Source organism: Vipera berus, assembly GCF_964194415.1.
Source record: "Vipera berus genome assembly, chromosome: 3".
Taxonomy (NCBI): domain Eukaryota; kingdom Metazoa; phylum Chordata; class Lepidosauria; order Squamata; family Viperidae; genus Vipera; species Vipera berus.
Window position 1 is genome coordinate 207,693,352 of NC_138204.1, and position 21,254 is coordinate 207,714,605.

General features: G+C 42.4%; 1 protein-coding gene across 4 annotated transcripts in view; it reads left to right on the top strand.

The window, feature by feature from the left end:
• The window catches only part of PHF20L1 (PHD finger protein 20 like 1), a gene marked incomplete at its 3' end in the record, with an annotated part of 71,777 nt that extends 55,225 nt beyond the window's left edge, over positions 1-16,552 (top strand). For 3 of the 4 annotated variants that reach the window (XM_081323304.1, XM_081323306.1, XM_081323307.1), the window contains 6 exons: positions 785-966; positions 4,279-4,378; positions 5,810-6,005; positions 8,069-8,438; positions 11,374-11,539; positions 14,513-16,552. In XM_081323304.1, coding sequence (XP_081179430.1) covers positions 785-966; positions 4,279-4,378; positions 5,810-6,005; positions 8,069-8,438; positions 11,374-11,539; positions 14,513-14,655 — 1,157 coding nt within the window. The remainder of the gene's footprint in view (positions 1-784; positions 967-4,278; positions 4,379-5,809; positions 6,006-8,068; positions 8,439-11,373; positions 11,540-14,512) is intronic. The other variant, XM_081323305.1, reaches the window with a different exon arrangement.
• Positions 16,553-21,254: the final 4,702 nt, after the last annotated feature.

A 21,254-nucleotide genomic window follows, 5' to 3' on the forward strand; every position in this document is an offset into this window, starting at 1 on the left:
TTAAATAAATAAATAAATAAATAAACCCGGACCCAAGCCATTAGTTCTAGGTTGCTTCTCTCCTTGATTAGTTTCCACCCGTTGCTTCTTGTTGTCGAGGTTCCGATAGATGAGACCAGAAGAAAATAATAACTCTGAGGCATTTGCATTCCTCAAAGAATACTTTTAATGGCTACAGAGTATCAGCATGGTCAAAGGTGGAACCAAGGCTGAAGGTTCCCTCCCCTCAAGGTTACAAAGTAACAAGTTGAACTTCCCACTCCTATAATATGTCATAAATCACAATCCCCAATTATCTACTTTGGCAGGCATTCTAATTGAAACTCCAGCCCGCCAAAACTTAGGTAGCTTGACCTCGGTTCCCACAAGAAAGTATTTGTTATGTCTAAACCAAAGGTAGGCAATCTCGGCTCTTTTATGACTCATGGACTTCAACTCCCAGAATTCCTGAGTCAGCATAGCTGGGAGTTGAAGTCCATGAGTCATAAAAGAGCCGAGGTTGCCTACCCCTGGTCTAAACGAACACATCTCTCTCGTCCTGTGGCTGTGGCAACTGAAAAAACGAAGATGGCTGTGGCCAGGATCGTTTGCAGGTTTGACGCTTGTCTCGCCTTCAGGTGCTTTGAAAACAGGTTGTCCCTTTCTTCTTTGTGACAGCCTCCCAAATATTGGAACACTGCCACCACATCATCCCTAGTCCTTCTTTTATTTAACGTATAATTTGTAAAGCCGTTATTTACATTTTTATACCTCTTCACTCAACCCCCTCCACCTCATATTGCAGACCTTTCTGACATGGAGTTTTTGGATGACTCTTCTACCGAGAGCTTGCTGTTGAGTGGCGATGAATATAATCAGGATTTTGATTCGACCAATTTTGAAGAGTCCCAGGACGAAGAGGATGCCTTGAACGAAATAGTCAGGTGTATCTGTGAAATGGATGAGGAAAATGGCTTCATGATTCAGGTGAGAACTCTTGTTGTTTGCTGTCAAATTTTTGGTTGCAGTTTTCACCCAGCTCTCCCATGTCACTAGGCAAGAGTAATTTATCCTGTCGTGGTTTTTAGGATGAATTCTAGGCTGGATTGATCCAGCAGATTTCTCCCAAGCTGCATTCTTAAAGATGTCTGTCTCCATTAGAGTGAGTTCCCTGATGTTATTGCTAAAACAGTCGCGGTTCAGACCGTGAGAGCAAAAATATTACGAATGAATTCGTTTGCTCCTTACTGCTATGGTGTGGGAAGCCAAACCTTTTCATCTATACACGTAATAAGTGTTATAACAATATGAGATAGTTCAGCATTCCCCAACCTTTCCGGGTTGGTGGACTGGCGAAAGGGGGGTGGGAGTGGGGGGGAAGAGAGGAGGGTTTTGTGTGAGGGGCAGGTGCGCATGCACGCAGCTTCATTTGTGTGAGCGGCGGGCTTGCGCGAGTTGGGCTGCGAGTGCTGGCTCCTGCTTTTCGCCGTTCATGCTGCCCGGTTGCTATTAGGTAGTGGGCTGTGGCCTACAGTTGGGGACCCCAGAGATAGTTGATCAGGAAGATCAGAACTTGCAAGGTTTAATTACGTTACGTTAGCCTTAGAAAATAGTCCAAGACAGTTGGATTAATTCTACTTGGATGTAAAGTTACATTAACATCAACTTGCAAGTTTGAAAGTGTTTTTCTTCCCCGTCACCTTCACGTTGTGATGCTTCTGACACAATTCAGTGGACAGACCTCTACATTCCAAGACCCTAGAGTTGGTCCCTTCTGAGACTTTTGCCACATCCCCCTTACCTCTGTGGACTCAGCGGCATCTTATTTGTTCACTCTGGCTCTTCTCCCTGTCTTACACACTCATTGCCATTATATCGTCTGACAAGACATGGCTATTAAAGAGCGATTCGTGCTTCTTACACTGGTAGTCCCTGACTTACTACCCCATTTTGAAGTTCCGACAGCTATTCTCTCCCCGTGGTCACGTGGTCGCATTTTGGACACTTTGGCAACCAAACTGCATTCATGACCATTTGCAGCATCCTGTGGCCACCCGGCTACGACTTATGATATTTTTTCCCCCTCAGAAACTGGAACTAATTTGCGATTTCTGGCAAAAAGGGCCACTGAGTACAATGGATTCTCATAATGACTGTGGAGGTTACTTAATGATGATCACCACAAAAGTTATTAAATCAGGCACAGTTACCTTGCTTTTAATGACCTATCACCGTAATGCTGGGCTGAGTTATGGTCATTAGCCAAGAATTACTAATAATTGTAAGAAATTCGGAAGTTTCCCAGCATTCTTTTTTAAAAAAATGAAAATATTGCATTATTTCCTTTGTGTTGTTGATTCTAATGGTTCTTGCATGCTTTGCCACATTTATTACTTACCAAATTATCTGCAGATATCAGATCAGACAAGTTTCCCGACTGAGTGTTTTTACTGTTAGCAGCTGCCTAGACAAAAGGTACACTTCAGTTTTCAGAAAGCAAGAAGGGTGCACTGTCTCTTCGATTAGGCCAGCCCTGTAGTGGTTGATTCTTAAAGTAATTGTTTTATTTGAAGCTACAGGAAGAAACTCTAATTAGATTTTGGACTCTGTATTAGACATAAACACTCAACAGATAGTCTTCGACTTATGGATTGGGACCAGAATTTCAGTTGTAGGTTGATGCAGTCTTAAGAGGCTAGACAGTCACTTGTCTGAAATGGTATAGGTATAGGTTCTCCTGCTTAAGCGAGGGGCTGGAATAGAAGACCTCCAAAGTCACTTCCAGCTCCTATTCTATTCTATTCTATTCTATTCTATTCTATTCTATTCTATTCTATTCTATTCTATTCCATTCCATTCCATTCCATTCCATTCCATTCCATTCCATTCCATTCCATTCCATTCTATTCTACATTATTCTATTCTATTCTTATTTTTATTCTATTCCATTCCGTTCCATTCCATTCCATTCTATTCTATTCTACTCTACTCTACTCTACTCTACTCTATTCCATTCCATAGTCTATTCTATTCTATTCTATTCTATTCTATTCTATTCTATTCTATTCTATTCTATTCTATTCTATTCTATTCTATTCTATTCTATTCTATTCTATTCCACTCCGTTCTGTTCTGTTCTGTTCCGTTCCGTTCCATTCCATATTTTCTATTCTATTCTATTCTATTCTATTCTATTCTATTCTATTCTATTCTATTCTATTCTATTCTATTCTATTCTATTCTATTCTATTCTATTCTATTCTATTCTATTCTATTCTATTCTATTCTATTCTATTCTATTCTATTCCACTCCGTTCTGTTCTGTTCTGTTCCGTTCCGTTCCGTTCCATTCCATATTTTCTATTCTATTCTATTCTATTCTATTCTATTCTATTCTATTCTATTCTATTCTATTCTATTCTATTCTATTCTATTCTATTCTATTCTATTCCACTCCGTTCTGTTCTGTTCTGTTCCGTTCCGTTCCATTCCATATTTTCTATTCTATTCTATTCTATTCTATTCTATTCTATTCTATTCTATTCTATTCTATTCTATTCTATTCTATTCTATTCTATTCTATTCTATTCTATTCTATTCTATTCTATTCTATTCCACTCCGTTCTGTTCTGTTCTGTTCCGTTCCGTTCCGTTCCATTCCATATTTTCTATTCTATTCTATTCTATTCTATTCTATTCTATTCTATTCTATTCTATTCTATTCTATTCTATTCTATTCTATTCTATTCTATTCTATTCTATTCTATTCTATTCTATTCTATTCTATTCTATTCTATTCTATTCTATATATTCCATTCCATTCTATTCTATTCTATTTCAATAAGCTGAGCCACCATGTGACCAAACTCAATTTTCTGATTATTTTTATGGTGGTCATAAAGTGAGCCATTATTGTTGTTAAATGAATCGTGTGGTCGTCAGATGCAGCTTCCCCAATACATGCTTTTTGCCAAAATCTGGCGAAAAGCATTGCAAACCACATTGACACAACCGCAGGACTCTGCAGCCGGTCAAAAACGCAAGCCAGCTGCCAAGCACCCCAATTGCATACAGGTGGCCACAAAAGGTGTGCATTAGCCATAAGTTTGAATACAGGATCGCGAAGCTCTTTACCCCAGGTAGCCATATCTCTGAACCATTGCTAAACGAATGGTCATAAGTTGTGGAGTATCTGTACTAAAAGAACACTTGGCAGTAAGAACCCACAATTTGAATGTACACGACTATGCCTTTCATCTCCAGCATTCACTTGGCCGCTTGTTTTTGTCAACCCCACAGTGTGAAGAGTGCCTGTGCTGGCAACACAGTGCGTGTATGGGATTGTTGGAAGACAGCATTCCAGAGCAATATATCTGTTACATTTGCAGGGATCCACCTGGTAAGAACATGTTTTCAAGTCCTTTTCAAGCTCATTTCCAAATTTCCAAGCTTTGCATTTCATGTTAATATTAGTATAAAGATCACTGTCTTACTCCTGTAATGAACTGAGGGTGTACTGAGGTTTCTCCAACCATGCCCGCTTTACGATTGGTGGACTTCAGCTGAGGAATTCTGGGAGTTGAAGTCCACAAGTCGTAAAAGGGCCAATTTTGGGGACCTCCGACTTAAGACAGTTAAGCCGCCTTCTATTATTGTTTTCCCCGGTGTACTCACAAAATAGTTTGGCAACTCACGTGCAACCAACCTAACCAAACCTAACCAACCAGCCTAATAAACCTCTATTTACTGTATCCTTCTGACAGGTGCCAGTAAGATAGTGTTTTTATAATTCGCAATGTAATTTGGAGATTAGTCAAAGTTTTAATATGTAACTATGCCACTGAAACGGAATAATGTGCAGTAGTAAAACCCCTCCTCTTCTCTTAGCTTGACTGTAATTTATTTATTTATTTATTTGATTTATATACCGCCCTTCTCCCGAAGGACTCAGGGCGGTGTACAGGGCAATAAAAATAAGAATACAGGATACAAGATTTAAAGTTAAATGATTGTGCTCAATGTGGTAAGTTAGTTAAAATAATGTTAAAACCCCAAACCCATCAGGCCAGGCCGGCTTGTTCGAATAGATAAGTTTTTAGATCACGCCGGAAGGAACGAAGGTCGGGGGCCATCTCATACCATCTGGAGTCCTAGATAGAAAATATTTGACTTTTAAAAATGCAGCGGCCCCATCTGTTAAAGGGGCGCCACTGAGCGATAATAAATACATGCTGGTTGCCCGAACACAGATCACGCGATAGTAAGGATGCTGCAAGGGTCATAAGTGTGAGAACTGGTCATAAGTCACTTTTTTCAGCACCGTCGTAATTTTGGATGGTCATTAAATGAATGGCTGTAAGTGGCAGATTACTTGTCTCTATTTTTGAAAGGGAACAGATTTCTCAAGCTTTTCAAAAATTGGTACATGTTTTGTGTAGTGTGTATGTATGTTTTACATTGTATATGTAGAACAGTGCACTCTTTTGTCCAAAATTTGTGATTGCAATTTTTTGAATATTTTTCTTGGCTTCTTTGTGCTACTCTGCTGTGACCTCCGCTTCTGTCTTTGTATTTAGGGAACTCCTCTGGGTTTTAAACATTGAATGAGTGTATCAGGAATGTGTGAATGGACTTATGGGTATTTTAAATCCTGATAAGCAGAGAATTTTCAATTGTTTTAACAGCTTTTAACAGGTTGTTAAATAAATGCTTACTTCCCACTTGTACATTTTTCCTACTGGAATGTGATCTCTTGACTATAATTGGTCTAGGATAATTTTCTGGGAATTTTGGTAATACAATAAAAATGTCACTCTCATGTTTTGTCTAGGTCAGAGATGGAGTTCCAAATATCTCTGTGACAAAGACTGGTTGAATAATGGCCACATGTGTGGCTTGTCATTCTTAAAAGAGAATTATTCTCATTTAAATGCCAAAAAGATTGTGTCAACGCATCGCCTTCTGGCCGACGTCTATGGTGTTACAGATATATTACATGGACTACAGCTGAAGATTGGAATACTAAAGTAAGCGTATCCTGTAGTTCTGTAATTTCTGCGTCTGCCTGCCTGCCTGCCTATGTCTGTCTGTCTGTCTGATCTTTCAATCATCCGTCCATCCATCCACTGCAGTTGTTATCATTCAGTCATTAAGTGAATCTGGCTTCCCCCATTGACTTTGCTTGTCAGAAGCCAGCTGGGATGGTTATAAATGGTGATCACATGATGCCAGCACACTGCAACTGTCATAAATACGTGCCAGTTGTCAAGTGTCTGAATTTTGATTGTGTGACCATGGTGCTGCAGTGATTGTAAATGGGAAAACCGGTCATAAGTCACTTTTTCCAGTGCCATTGTAATTTCAAATGGTCACTAAACAAATGCTTGTAAGCCAAGGTTTACCTGTATAGCTATCTCAAGATTGAAATTATTTATTTGGCTAACAGGCACTAACGCTGACATTCAGAAAGGAGAGTTTTTTAACTTGCACATATCAGACTTGCATTGTTCTTGTTCATTCCTTCGGTATTCATATCCTTCTGAGTGTAATAGAGGTAGTCCTTGACGGAATGGAATGGAATGGAGAATAGAATAGAATAGAATAGAATTAGAATAGAATAGAATAGAATAGAATAGAATAGAATAGAATAGAATAGAATAGAATAGAATAGAATAGAATAGAATAGAATAGAATAGAATAGAATAGAATAGAATAGAATAGAATAGAATTCTTTATTGGCCAAATGTGATTGGGCACACAAGAAATTTGTCTCCAGTGCATAAGCTCACAGTGTACATATAAATAGCAAGTAATAGGTCATAGGTCATAAACCATAGTTATGATCATTAATCATAAGCTACAAACAACAATTGATAAATCATAAGAAACCAACAGGAGAAGATAGTAGGAAAGATGAGAAGATGAGAAAAGATGAGAAGGAAGACAGTGCTGTGGGAGTGATGGTATGGGGGAAAAAACTATTTATGTCTAGTTGTTTTGGCATGCAATGCTCTATAATGGTGTCCTGAGCTGAGGAGTTGAAACAGTTTACGTCCAGGATGTGAGGGGTTTGTAGATATTTTCTCCGCCCTCTTTTTGGTTCGTACAGTATACAGGTCTTCAGTGGAAGGCAGGCAGGTTGCAATTGTTTTTTTTTCTGTAGTCCTAACTATCCACATAAATGAGCCAGTATTACAATTGTAAGTTGTGTTGGTTTTTAAGTGAGTCACCACGTGGCCAGGTCCAATTTTTCAACCTTGATTGCATCAGTCACTAAATGAATACCACGTTCCTTAAGTGAACACTGTGATCATTAAGCGAATTCATTTGACTGCAGTGGACATATTTTTGCTGGAAACTGGAAGTAAATATTAGTTTCTGACAAAAAAAAACATCGTAAATCACAGTCATGTGACCACAGGACGCTGCAAATGGCCATAAATGTGAGCCTATTGCCAAGTACCAAAGTATGACCAGGGAAAAATGGTGGCCATTGGAGCTTTGAATCAGGATTATAAATAGGCTGGGACGTCCATTATAGTTTTGAATAGTCACTAAGTGGCCAGTTGTAAGGCGAGGATTACTTGTATATTGATATTACAGAGGATTTCCCTCCCAATCATTTCTATTAATGACATAAACTGTTCATTTTGAACAGTATACGGACACTTTAAATCAGTTTTTCTCAATCTTAGTGGTTTTAAGACGTGAATTCCCAGAATTCTCCAGCCAGCCTGGGGAAATAAAGTTGCCAAAGTTGAGAAACACTGCTTCAGATGTTTCATCAGGGAAACCACTCATCGTAATCAACATTTCATTTTTTTAAACTGAAATCTTAGACCAGAGGTAGGCAACCTTGGCTCTTATGACTCGTGGACTTCAACTCCCAGAATTCCTGAGTCAGCATGGCTGGCTCAGGAATTCTGGGAGTTGAAGTCCACGAGTCATAAAAGAGCCAAGGTTGCCTACCCCTGTTCTTAGGCATATTTTTGGCTTCTTGTCTATTCAGACAGTGCTTATATGACTTGGTGCCTTTATTAGTTTCACCCGTATTAATCTTTTCTTTTTCTTTCTTTTTTTTTAACCCAAGAAATAAGCATCACCCTGATCTTCATCTCTGGGCTTGCAGAGGTGTGCGGAAGGATCGTGACCAAATCACTGTTGGGATAGAAAGAAGGGTCTTAACTGCGCCCGAAGCCGTTAATCCCTCGGGAAGGACGTGTCATAGTCAAAATCACAAAGAGCCGCCTCGCTTAGCCCCAAAGATGGAAGAAACATATATCAGAAGTGAACACAGTTACCAGAAACCGAGTTTTGGTCAGGATTGCAGAGCAGTTCTTGACCCCACCAGCAGCTCAGAGGACGATGACACCAGCAGTCTTGAACAGAACCAGGAGCATCTGTTAGAAGAGAAAAACCGTTTACCACGTTCATCTCCAAGAGATGGTTTGGGCCCTCAGGTAAATCCACCGGTTCATCTGTGGCACCTTTTAGAATTACGGAGAGAAAAACGAGAGCCTTCTAACCCAGGGGGACTCAATAGAAGTCCCACTCACGTTGTGTGTGCCACGGCATTATCGTGCAAATGAAGTGCATTATGGGACTTGTGTCATTAACCGTGTTTCCCCCAAAATTAGACCCGGTCTTAATGGGTTTTGGGGCGCTTTTTTTGCCTCCAAAAGAGGCACCAGGTCTTATTTTCAAGAGGGGTCTTTTCCACTCACCTCGCAGTGGCAGCACCAACAGCCCCGCCCAGTCGGCCCACCACTTCTGCGGCCAAAGGAGCAGCTTCATTCTGCAGCTGAGAATGGATCTCCAGCCTGCATTTTGCCGTCAGAGGCCTTCTGGAAAGGCCTCTGCAACCAAGAACTGAGCTACAGATTGAATCCATAGCTTGGTTCTCGGCTGCAGAGGCCTTCCGGAAAGGCCTCTAACGGCAAAATGCAGGCTTGGGGGGCGGGATGCCGCAGAAGAAGTGGGCCGGTGAGGTGAGGCAGGTGTCAATTCATGGAAAGCCTGATAAGTGGGTGTGGGGCGCGTGGGGCAACTCCAGCCCTCCACCCTTGCCCTAGCTTGATTTTTAGCCGTGCGCCTCACCCCAAAACTAGGGCTTATTTTTTGGGTCGGGCTTATATTAGACCCAGCCCCTAAAATCAAGCTAGGGCTTATTTTTGGGATAGGCCTTACTTTCGGGCAAACACGGTATGTGATAATTCCATGACGAAAACATTGCTCCCCATGTTCCCCTTGCCTTCACCACTTAAATATCAACAAACAAGTTCTTGCATCTGATAAACGGAACTTGAGTCTGTGTAAGTTTATCAAATTATAAATTAACATTTTCTGAGAGGTCCTTAAGTGCTCTCTGTTTTCTTGCAGACGTTTCATAACCCAAATTAAGTAATATCATCAGCGCTATTTTTTTTTAAGAAACATCATCAGTGCTATTTCTCTCCCCCCCCCTCCCAATTTTTGTCTGTGTGCTTTTACCGTAACACACTAGTTGGGTGAAATATGCTGACGGACAAAATGACCTTGGCAAGAAGAACTGAACCGATGCTTCCCATTGTCCACCAAGGATGCAATATAAATCAGAAATTTTATTGTATAGAGAAATCAGTGTAGATGGATATGAGAAATTGCTTCCTTCATTTTGGAAGTATTTATGAACAAGGCTAGAAATTTCTCGTCTGGAAAGATTGGAAGAAGAGTTTAACGGTGCTTCTGGTTTGTCCTCGGGAGAACAACTTATGCCAAGAAAAGAGATTTGTCACTCCTGGGCAAAAGGAATAGGCCAAATAGGGAAACCAGCCTGTAAGGTGGTCCTTGACCATTCTTTTACTGACCACTTGAAGGTTACAATGGCAATGAAAAAAAGTGACTTATGATGGTTTTTCCACACTTATCACCATTGCAGCAAACCCACCGTCCATGTGATCAAAACTCGGACGCTTGGCAGGTATTTATGGCAGCGTCCCAGGATCATGTGATCACCTTTTGTGACTTTCCAAGAAACAAAGTCCATATGGAATCCAGATTCAATTAGCAACCATCTTGCTAACTTAACAACTGCAGTGCTTCACTTAACAATGGTAGCAAGAAAAGTCATAGAATGGAGCATATTTCACTTACCAACCATTTAGGTTTTCTTCCTTCTCAATCCTTCTCCAATGGGAGCAGCTTATGCTGTGGAATTGGTACAAAAAAAGTTCTCTTCTGTTCATGAAACTGACCTTGGGATGGGAAGAGAGAGAAAGAATCAAAGAGCGATTGATGATATTTCTACATCTGATTGGGCATTGCAGAATTTAGTGGAAAGTTTTGAGCGTTGCTATGCATTTTGGCCATCAAGTTTTACATAACCAGACCGTTGAGAGGGACTATAGTTCATGAACCTTGGCAATCAGACTGCTCCCATTGTGTTGTTTCCACATGGTTGGAGATCTGAATTAAAGAAACCTTGGATGGATTTCTTATTTCTGTCACTGATCACTGCTATGTGAAGAACCACTACAGTCAGCAAGAAATTCCTGCACTAATATTTCTGAATAGCAGGAGCGGTGCAAAAACCATCTTGTTCTTCTGTGGTGGTTAAGTGATTTTTGCCTCATTTTATGACCTTTTTTTGCCATGGTTGTTAAGTGAATCGCTACAGTTGTTAAGTTAGCAACCCAGTTGTTAAATGAATCTGGCTTCCCCCATTGGCTTTGCTTGTTAGAAGGTCCCCCAAAATGTCCCAAAGTTTCTTTTTCCAGAAGGCAACTGGAACTTTCTTGCTTCCTTTTCTATTTTCCCCACCTTGAAAACGTTTCTCTTCTCATCCAAGAGGCTTCTTGAGTTATAACTGAAGAAGCTTCTTGGATGATAAGCCAAATGTTTTGAAAGGGAAAAAAAAAACCACCAAGAAAGTCCAGTTGCCTTTTGGAAAAAGCCCCTTTGGGACAACCATGACCTAGATGACTAGAATTTCCACCGTCGCAAAAGGTGATCGATCATGTGACCCTGGGACACAGAAACCGTGATAAATACATGCCAGTTGCCCAGTGTCCTAATTTTGATCACATGACCGCGGGGATGCTGCCACAGTCATAAGTGTGAAAAACGGCTCACAAGTTACTTCTTTTTCAGTGCCATTGTAACTTCAAAGGTTCACTGAACAAACGGCTGTAAGTTGAGAACTTCCTGTAACCTGCTTTATAATTTTTATGATGAATGTCATGAACTGACTCTCTTTGCCATGGAGGAATTGCCTTAGTTGACCTCCTCCCCCCCGTTTCTGCTGAGTCATTCGGAAGCCATAGATCTATTTCATCTCCCCGAAAAGGCCACTTGAGGGTCGCCGATGTTGTATAATTGTTTTGATAACCTGATTCTCTGTTTGCGGTAACTGCACAGAAGCATTCAGCCGAAGGGAACGCCGTGTTTGTATTCAACGAAAAAAAAGGAAACGAGGAACACGTGGACACTCGTCTTCAGTGGCAGCTAAACCTCCTTACCCACATAGAAAATGTGCAGAACGAAGTCACTAGCAGAATGGACCTGATTGAAAAGGAAGTCGATGGTAACTATTTTAAGGCTGAGCTTACGCTGACAATTCTTTCTCTCTTTCCCAAACTCTTCTATTTGGGTAACCTAACAGATATAAAATGTGCTGGACAAAATACACTTGGGGGTTCTAGCACGAGGCCCAAAGACATAGACGTGCCCATGTGTGCTTGTCTGGGGGTTTGCCAAGTTCTTTATCCCACCTGGCTTTTTGCATTAAAACAAGTCTAGGTGTAAAATTTCTCCTGTCTAAACGTTTTGTTTTTTACTCAGTTGATTTTTATCCCATCTTTATTGCTTTTTATAAGTAACTCAAGCAGCGAACATATCCAACACACCTCGCTTCTCCTATTTTCCCCCAAACGACAATCTTGTGAGGTGGGTTGGGTTCTGAGAGAGTGACTAGCCCAAAGTCACCCATCTGGCTTTCATGCCTAAGGCAGCACTAGCACTCACCTACTAGTCATTGGCCCAAGGTTACCCATCCAGCTTTCATGCCTGAGGAAGGACTAGAACTCACCGTCTCCTAGTGATTGGCCTAAAGTCACCCTTTCAGCCTTCATGCCTAAGGCAGGACTAGAACTCAGTCACCTGGTGATTGACCCAATGTCACCCAGTTGACTTTCATCCTCATAGTTTCCTGGTTTCTAGGCCAGCACCTTCACCACCACACCAAACCGGCATACAAAATGGATGACGCTAGAATGCCACAAAACAAAGCACTAGAATTACCTTTGTTCCCAGGAAGGTCTCTAGAGCCCAGAAGATAAGAACAATAGCCTGTTCTAATTCAATACTTAGCTTGGAAGTGTGCAAAAAAAAAAAAAATAGACGACGATAGAGAGTCATCTTGGAAGAGAGAGGAGGCTAGAGAAAGATCTGTGATCTCCTGGATAGCAGCTATTTTGTGCGTGGCAAACTACCCCAGCAGCCATTTTGTGAGTGCACCCAGAGGATGTGCTTACCAGAGGTACCCACATCCATTTTGCCAAGAATACTAATGGGATATATTATAAATATTCTACTGCCCCTGTCTTCACATTGGGTTTGTACTCTGTGACCAGTACAGAAGCTGATTGCCTGACATGTCTGATTTGCCTCTTTTGTTTGCTGGAAACAAACAAAAAAAACACTACACTTGGTTAACGTAAGAATTATTGATGGGAGTAAAACGAACACTTGAAAATAAATCCTCGGTTTCTTCAAAGGACTTACTGCCTTAGCTGATTTGGAATATTCCTTTTTCTGCTAGATTGTTCTGGATGATGGGGTGGTGAAGGAGTAGGACAGTATTGCTCAACCTTAGCAATTGCTAAGCTTGTAAGCCGCCCTGAGTCTTCGGAGAAGGGCGGGATATAAATGGAATTAAAATAAAATAAATAAAATAAAACTTTTAAGATGTGTGGACTTCAGTTCCCAGAATTCTTATTGAAGTCCATCTATCTTAAAAAAAAACCAACCTGTGTGGATTTCAATTCCAGGAATTTCCCAGTCAGCATAACCTGGAATTGAAGTCCACACAGCTTTTTTAAGATAAGTGGGCCACACAGGTTTGTTTTCTTTTTTAAAGATAAGTGGACTTCAATAAGTGGACTTGAACTCCCAGAATTCTGGGAGTTCAAGTCCACTTATCTTAAAATTGCTATGGTTGAGAAACACTGGCGTAGACTGATGACTTCTACTTGTTGTTGGTCTATACCAGGGACCTTCAAACTTGGCCCTTTTATGACTTGTGGACTTCAACTCCCAGAATTCCTGGTGTGCCTGGCTGAGGAATTCTGGGAGTTGAAGTCCACAAGTCATAAAAGGGCCACGTTTGAAGACCCCTGGTCTATACAAAGGGGTGATGCCACATGGCTACCATCCTCTCGTGTTTCGAACACAGAATTACAGGTAGTCCTCAACTTACAATTGTCCGTTTAGTGACTGTTCAAACAGCACTGAAAAAATGTAATTTAACAACCAGTCCTCACGCTTACCAACTGTCTTAGCATCCCGGCAGTCACACGATCAGAATTTGGGCTCTTGGCAACCAGCATGTATTCACAATGGTAGTGGTGCCTCGGACTCATGTGATTTTGCCATTTACAATCTTTCCAGCCAGCTTCTGACAAAGTATCAATGGAGGGAGTTGGATTGACTTTAACAACCGCCCGACTTAACAACTGTAGTGATTTTGCTTAACAATTAATGGCACAAGAGGTTGTAAAATGGTGCATGACTATCCAAACAACTGCCTTACTTAATAACAGAAACTCGAGCCTCGATTGTGGCCATAAGCTGAGGACTACCCTGGACCAACCTAGAACTCAGGAGAAATTTGCTGACAGTGAGAACAATTAATCAATGGAACGACCTGCCTCCAGAAATTGTGGGTGCTCCAACACTGGAGGTTTTCAAGAAGAGATTGGATTTGTCTGAAATGGTACAGGTAGTCCTCGACTTATAACCGTTCATTTAGTGACCATTCGAAGTTACACCGGCACTGAAAAAAAAGTGAGTCGCGACCATTTCCCCCCACACTTAAAAATCATCGCAGCATCCCCACAGTCACGTGATTTCCATTCGAGTACTTGGCCAAGTGATTCATATTTGTGACCGTTGCAGTGTCCCAGGGTCACGTGATCTCCTTTTGCGACCTCCTGACAAGCAGAGTCAGATTGTGTCAGCCACTTTAACAACTGCAGTGATTCACTCAGCAAACGGTGGCAAGAAAAGCGGCAAACCGAGGCAAAACTCACGGAACGAATTTCTCACCCAGCAACTTTAAATTTCGGGATCAGTTGTGGCCGTAAGTCAAGGACTGAACTGCACAGGGGTCTCCTGCCTGATTGGGCTAGAAGACTCCCAAGGCCCCTTCCCGTTCTGTTATTCCGTTGTTCTGTATTGATTATTCTAAGTCCTGGCGTGGGCCAAGATATCACCGTGCGTAGTAGGCTTTTCATCTCTCTCTTTTCTTTTCTTTTCTTTTTTTTTTTTTCCTGTACAGTTTTAGAAAGTTGGCTGGATTTCACCGGAGAATTGCAGCCTCCCGACCCCCTTGCCCGTCTTCCTCAACTCAAGCGCCGGATTAAACAGCTCCTCACTGACATGGGGAAAGTCCAACAAATTGCCACCCTCTGCTCTGTATGACGAAAGGAAAGACGAAGGCATGCACGCAGGCAGTCAGGCTCCGACGATGGGTTTCTTCTGATTCGCCAGGTTCCCCCCCCCCAAAACAAAGAGAGTACTTTTTAAAGGAAAGAAGCCTGAACGTGCGTTCCCTTATTTCTCTGCCAATTCTCTCATTAGGATGAAAGCGGCGTGCGAGACACGGGGTCAGGGAGAAATCTCCCTTGCAAAGGAAAGATCCTACCGGTTTTAATCTGAAAAGCAGGCAAATAAAGAAGGTTGTGCATTTCTTTGTACATATTACGGCTTAGAAACTTCAACCCAGGGCACGTTTTTCCTACATTTTTCCACACGCAATATGACGGAAGAAGCCCGCAGACTCTTAAAACAATCCCCCCAAAAGTAAGAAGCCGGCCAAAGCAAATCTGCATTGGGAGAAGGAACACATTTTACATGATTTGAGTCTGGAAAGCAGAACAAGGAGATTTAGTCCCGGTTGGTAACTTGAAAGGTGGTGATGGTGGTGGTGGTGGTGGGGGAAGAAGTTGAACAAATGCCTGTTTTCCATAGTACTGTAGAGATCCAGGAAAATGGGGGGGGGGGAGGGATCTAGTTTCCCTTTCAGGAGAAACTTTTTTTATGGTAGCCTCTCTATGAAATATTTTTTTAAGCCGAGCCTTCCTTGCATCGAATCTTATGCTCCATTTTTAGAAACCAAACTGGGAAAGTCATGGTCAGAAGTGCCAAATTTAAAAAAAAAACACAAAACAAAACACTGAAATGGGAGTGGTGCGAGGTCAGTTGAAGGGAGCTTTCTCTCCCCCCCCTTTCCCCCAAACCCTCCCTTCCCGACCTCTCCTATCAAGTCCTCCATATTGCCAGCATCAAATCCATATTCGGGCAAGCTATATAACTACAAGTATTGAGGGATATTGTGTCTAATGGCTGGGTCTGGACTGCAATGCTCCATTTCCTCAGCTGGCTTGAGGAATCAAAAGAGCGCCTAAAAGGCCAGTGATTGGCAGTGAAATGGGTCCACTCCCAACCTTTTTACTCACTGTAAGGTGAAATGAAAGGAAGTGTGAAATATGGAAGGTTGATGCTGTTTTATTTCCAGGGAGATAAACGTATGCATGCCAAAAAACCTTGGAATAGTTGAGCAATTTGTAAAACACGGCATGGTCTGCAGAGTCTCCCGGCGAACCCCAAATATCAGTTAGAAGCGCCCCTTCCTCGAAGGGTCACGGTGCAAATGCATTACCTGTTAAAGGCATTCACTTAGGAGTTGGCACATCTTTACGAAACCAAAGTCGTCCTAGTTAGCTGGGTTTTTAAATACAATTCTAGGCTAAGTCCAGTTACTTTTAGTTTACCTGCATTATCGCTGCACCCAGTGCTATAGTTTACCTCTTGAGGTATGTATATATGTCTTTGTGGGCGGGCGTATGTGTGCATATACACACATAATGTGTGTGTGTGCTCATACACGTTGCATTCTAGAGACATATTTATATTGACAAGACTAGTTTTCTTACGATAGAAAAGAACCTTGGTGACAAAATGTTACCTTTTAACGAGCTGTTTCTTAAAAGGGAGAGGGAGAGAGAAAGAAGATTAAAAAACCTATGTACAGAAATTTGTAAAAAAAAAATACTTTTCTAAAAAATACTGGCTGTTCAAGAGAAAGCTGCATTATTGAGAGTAACGAGAGTATTGAGCTTAAAGGCCTCCCCGATTGTTTCAGTGCTGGCAATGTGTATAAAAGTGTGAGAACTACATGAAGGACAATAAACTTGAACCTCCACAGGATAAGAGTACAAGCCACTGTACATTAAAATGTATTTAAATTTGCAAATACACTGTCTATATGTAAGGTACTGTATGTAAAGCTGTTTATTAAACTATTCTGCATACCGCACCCTCGTTTCTGTCTCGTCGGTTTGCTTTTCGGAGGGTTGACTAAATCCTGACAATTTTGAGGTGGGCTTTAGGCAAATGTGCTTACACTGAGGGCTTTGAAGGGTTTTGGCGGGAAGCAAGAATAAGAGGGACGCGGTGGCTCAGTGGGTTAGGACGCTGAGCTTGTCGATCAGATGGTCGGCAGTTTGGCGGGTCGAATCCCGAGTGTTGCGTAACAGAGTGAGCGGCTGTTACTCGTCCCAGCTTCTGCCAACCTAGCAGTTCGAAAGCACGTCAAAATGCAAGTAGAAAAATAGGGACCACTACGGTGGGAAGGTAACAGCGTTCCATGCGCCTTTGGCGTCTAGTCATGCCGGCCACATGACCACGGAGACGTCCTCGGACAAGCGCTGGCTCTTCGGCTTTGAAACGGAGATGAGCACCGGCCCCTAGAGTCGGAAACGACTAGCATGCATGTGCGGGGAAACCTTTACCTTTAAGAATACACCACAGTAATTAGATACTAGGGTTAGCTTCTAACGTTCTTTGCATGGGACTGTGGTGGAGTCTGCCCGTTAGAGTGGCTAAATGTGACCAACCTGATTTTGCCACATTTTTTTCTGCTGGTCAAGGCGACTGTGTCAAGTCATTGGGTTGTCAACCTGACGTAACTTCCAGGTTTTGGCAAAACCATTATGAAACAGGGTCACCTGATTGCGGGGTGCTGCAAATTGTCATAAATGCAGTTATGTTGCTGAGCACTTGATGTATGGTCACGTGACTGCAAGAGAGTGCCTGGCCACCAGAAAATCAGATCTGAGTCGTAAGCCCCCTTTTGGGGTATTTATTTATTTGTAAAATGTACTGGCCACCCATCTTCCGTCAAGGTAACTCTGGATGGCTTACAATGGGTAGGTGATAATTGGAGGGCTACCTGTAACACACACCTAGAACTTGTAATAGCTGTGGCTGGTTGGTGTACACATCCCTGAAACAATCTGCACGGATGGAAATAATTCTGTTTGTGTGCATTGCATTAGTGTAAAAAACTACTTGAAAGCAAATGTAATAGAAAGAAACTAACCCTAACCCTCTACCATCTTCTGGAGTCCGTTTAAGCTCACGCCTACTGCTTCAGTGACCATCCAGCCACCTCATTCTCTGCCGTCCCCTTCTTCTCTTGCCCTCAACCTTTCCCAGCATGAGGCTCTTCTCCAGTGAGTCCTTCCTTCTCATTAGGTGGCCAAAGTATTTGAGTTTCAACTTCAGGATCTGGCCTTCTAAAGAGCAGTCAGGGTTGATCTCTAGGACCGACTGGTTTGATCGTCTTGCAATCCAAGGGACTCGCAGGAGTCTTCTCCAGCACCATAGTTCAAAGGCCTCAATTCTTTGGCGCTCAGCCTTTCTTATGGTCCAAATTTCACTGGCATACATTGCAACTGGGAAGACCATAGCCTTGACTATACGCACTTTTGTTGACAGGGTTAACATCTCTGCTTTTTAGTGTGCTGTCTAGATTTGCCATGGCTTTCCTCCTGAGGAGCAAGCGTCTTTTAATTTCTTGGCTACAGTCCCCGTCTGCGGTGATCTTGGAGCCCAGGAAAATAAAATATGTCACTACCTCCATTTCTTCCCCATCTATTTGCCAGGAATTGAGAGGGCCGGATGCCATGATCTTAGTTTTCTTAATGTTAAGTTTCAATAACATAGATTAGTGCCAGGTTTTTGTTGTTTTATATTGTAACTGGCGGTATCCCGTGGGTTTTAAAATGATTTTATAAGTCTTTCAATTTTTGATTGGAAGTTGCCCAGAGTTGGCTGAAAGACAGATGGTTATATAAATGAAATAATAAACCCATTAGCCCAAACCTACATTTTCTGATCCTTAAAGCAGAAACATAGTTTAAGGACAAGTCAATTCTTTTAGTCACAGATGGCTCCACATTTTCAAGGACCTTAGGTGGTAAATTCAGCTGCCTGGGAATTAGTGACAGAGAAGGAAATGCCACGGTAAAAACGTGGCCTGCCTATATATAGGTAGTCCTCAGTTTACGACCACAATTGAGCTGAAAATTTCTGTTGCTAAGCAAGGCAGCTGTTCAGTGAGTCACAAACCCCCTTTTGTGCCACTTCCTTAAACAAATCACTGGAGTTAAGTGAATCGTACAATTAAGTGAACCTGGCTTCCACCTTTGACTTTGCTTGTCTGAAGCTCCTTAGGAAGGTTGCAAACGACAATCCCAGGACCTCGGGACACGGCAACTGTCGTAAATACAGACCGTTTGCCAAGTGTCCGAATTTTCATCACGTGACTATGGGGATGCTGCAAAGATCGCAAGTGTGAGAACCGTTCATAAGTTACTTTTTTTCAGCGCCGTTGTAACTTCGAATAGTCGCTGAAGGAATGGTTGTAAGTCAAGGACTATCTGTGAGGCTGTTTTGTATGTTTCTGCCCAAGAACTCCCACAGCGAGTCCTTCGCGCTCTCTGAGCATGCTTGTTTTCTTGCAGACATTTCATTACCCTGCTAGGTAACACCATCAGCGCAAACCTCAAGGAGCAGTTGGAACAGACCCTCACCTCCTTTCAACCCTGAGCTGCCAATATTCTCCTTTAACTCTCAAAATGACTGAATCCCTGGGGTACATATGGACTCAGAAGAATGAGGGATTTCTGAGTCTTTCACAATTTTAACAGTAGGAATCCAGTGTCTTTTTTCCTCCTTGGTGTTTTTGGCTACTCATAGAAAAGAGTCCCTCCACTCTTTGATAGGTGAATGTCCAATTCAGTTGAGTCATAGAGCTTTTGAATATTTTCTGTGTGCTGCACATGATAATGATTAAAAGTAAAACGAAAACCTTTCCCTAGGTCTAGTGCTTATATAGGTAAATATGCATTTGTTGGTCTAATATGGGTAGGTAGTCTTTAACCTACACCAGGGGTAGGCAACCTTGGCTCTTTTATGACTCGTGGACTTCAACTCCCAGAATTCCTGAGCCAGCCATGCTGAGGGGAAAGGGAGGGGTTTCCAAGCTGAGCCATGCTGGCTCAGGAATTCTGGGAGTTGAAGTCCACGAGTCATAAAAGAGCCAAGGTTGCCTACCCCTGGAAGAGGGTATAGAGCAGGGGTCTTCAAACTTGGCTCTTTTATGACTCGTGGACTTCAACTCCCAGAATTCCTGAGCCAGCCATGCTGAGGGAAAAGGGAGAGGTTTCCAAGCTGAGCCATGCTGGCTCAGGAATTCTGGGAGTTGAAGTCCACGAGTCATAAAAGAGCCAAGGTTGCCTACCCCTGGAAGAGGGTATAGAGCAGGGGTCTTAAAACTTGGCTCTTTTATGACTCGTGGACTTCAACTCCCAGAATTCCTGAGCCAGCCATGCTGAGGGAAAAGGGAGAGATTTCCAAGCTGAGCCATGCTGGCTCAGGAATTCTGGGAGTTGAAGTCCATGAGTCATAAAAGAGCCAAGGTTGCCTATCCCTGGCCTAGGCCTAGGCCACTTTATGACTCGTGCACTTCGACTCCCAGAATTCCTGAGCCAGCATGGCTCAGCTTGGAAACCTCTCCCTTTTCCCTCAGCATGGCTGGCTCAGGAATTCTGGGAGTCGAAGTGCACGAGTCATAAAAGAGCCAAGGTTGCCTATTCCTGACCTACACCATTCCTTTAGTGACTGCTCAAAGTTACAATAACACTGGAAAAAGGTGACCCAAGACCATTTCTCACACTTACGACCACTGCAGCATCCCCATGGTCACGTGATCAAAATTCAGATGCTTTGGCAACTGTCATGTACTTACGACGGTTGCAATGTCCCGGGATCATGTGATCATCTTCTGTAACCTTGAGACAAGCACAGTCTCTCAATGGGTAAGCCAGATTTACTTAACAACTGTGTTAGTAATGGAGCAACTGCAGCGATTTATTTCACAACTGTGGCAAGAAAAGTCGTAAAATGGGTCAACCCTCTCTTCACAACGATCCTGCTTCGCAGTGGAAAATTTTGGACTCAATTGTCGTAAGTCGAGGGCTACCTTTACACCCTCTGGCTGTTGTTGTTTTTTAAATTTATTTCTATCTCACCTTTAGAAGGACAAGTGAGAAAGAAAAAGCAAAGTCATTCAAATGGGTAATTGCGTGAGCCAACACAAGGGCTCTTGAAACAGCCTGCGTCACTAACTCCTTTGAAAGCCCAGTCTTCCATTTCATAAGTGAAAAGTTATTTGAGGGGCAGCAGCAGCTATAAAATACGGGCCGAGAACTTCCCCAGAGTGTAGGTTGGTTGCCTTTCCCTCGTGAGGGAGACAATCCTCCTACATCCCAAAATGAGGGCCTTGCTCTTCATCACCTTCCTTTGCTTTACTGATAGAACACTGACCAGCATCTTTGGTAAGTAATTAGGTATCTCTTTGTTCTCAGGTGTCTGCTTTTAGAATAAAACTAATTTGTTGTTGTTGTTAGTTACGAAGTCATGTCCGACCCATCGCGACCCCATGGACAACGTTCCTCCAGGCCTTCCTGTCCTCTACCATCTTCTGGAGTCGATTTAGGCTCATGCCTACTGCGTCAGTGACTCCATCCAGCCATCTCGTTCTCTGTTGTCCCCTTCTTCTCTTGCCTTCAACCTTTCGCAGCATTAGGCTCTTCTCCAGTGAGTCCTTCCTTCTCATTAGGTGGCCAAAGTGTTTGAGTTTCAACTTCAGGATCTGGCCTTCTAAAGAGCAG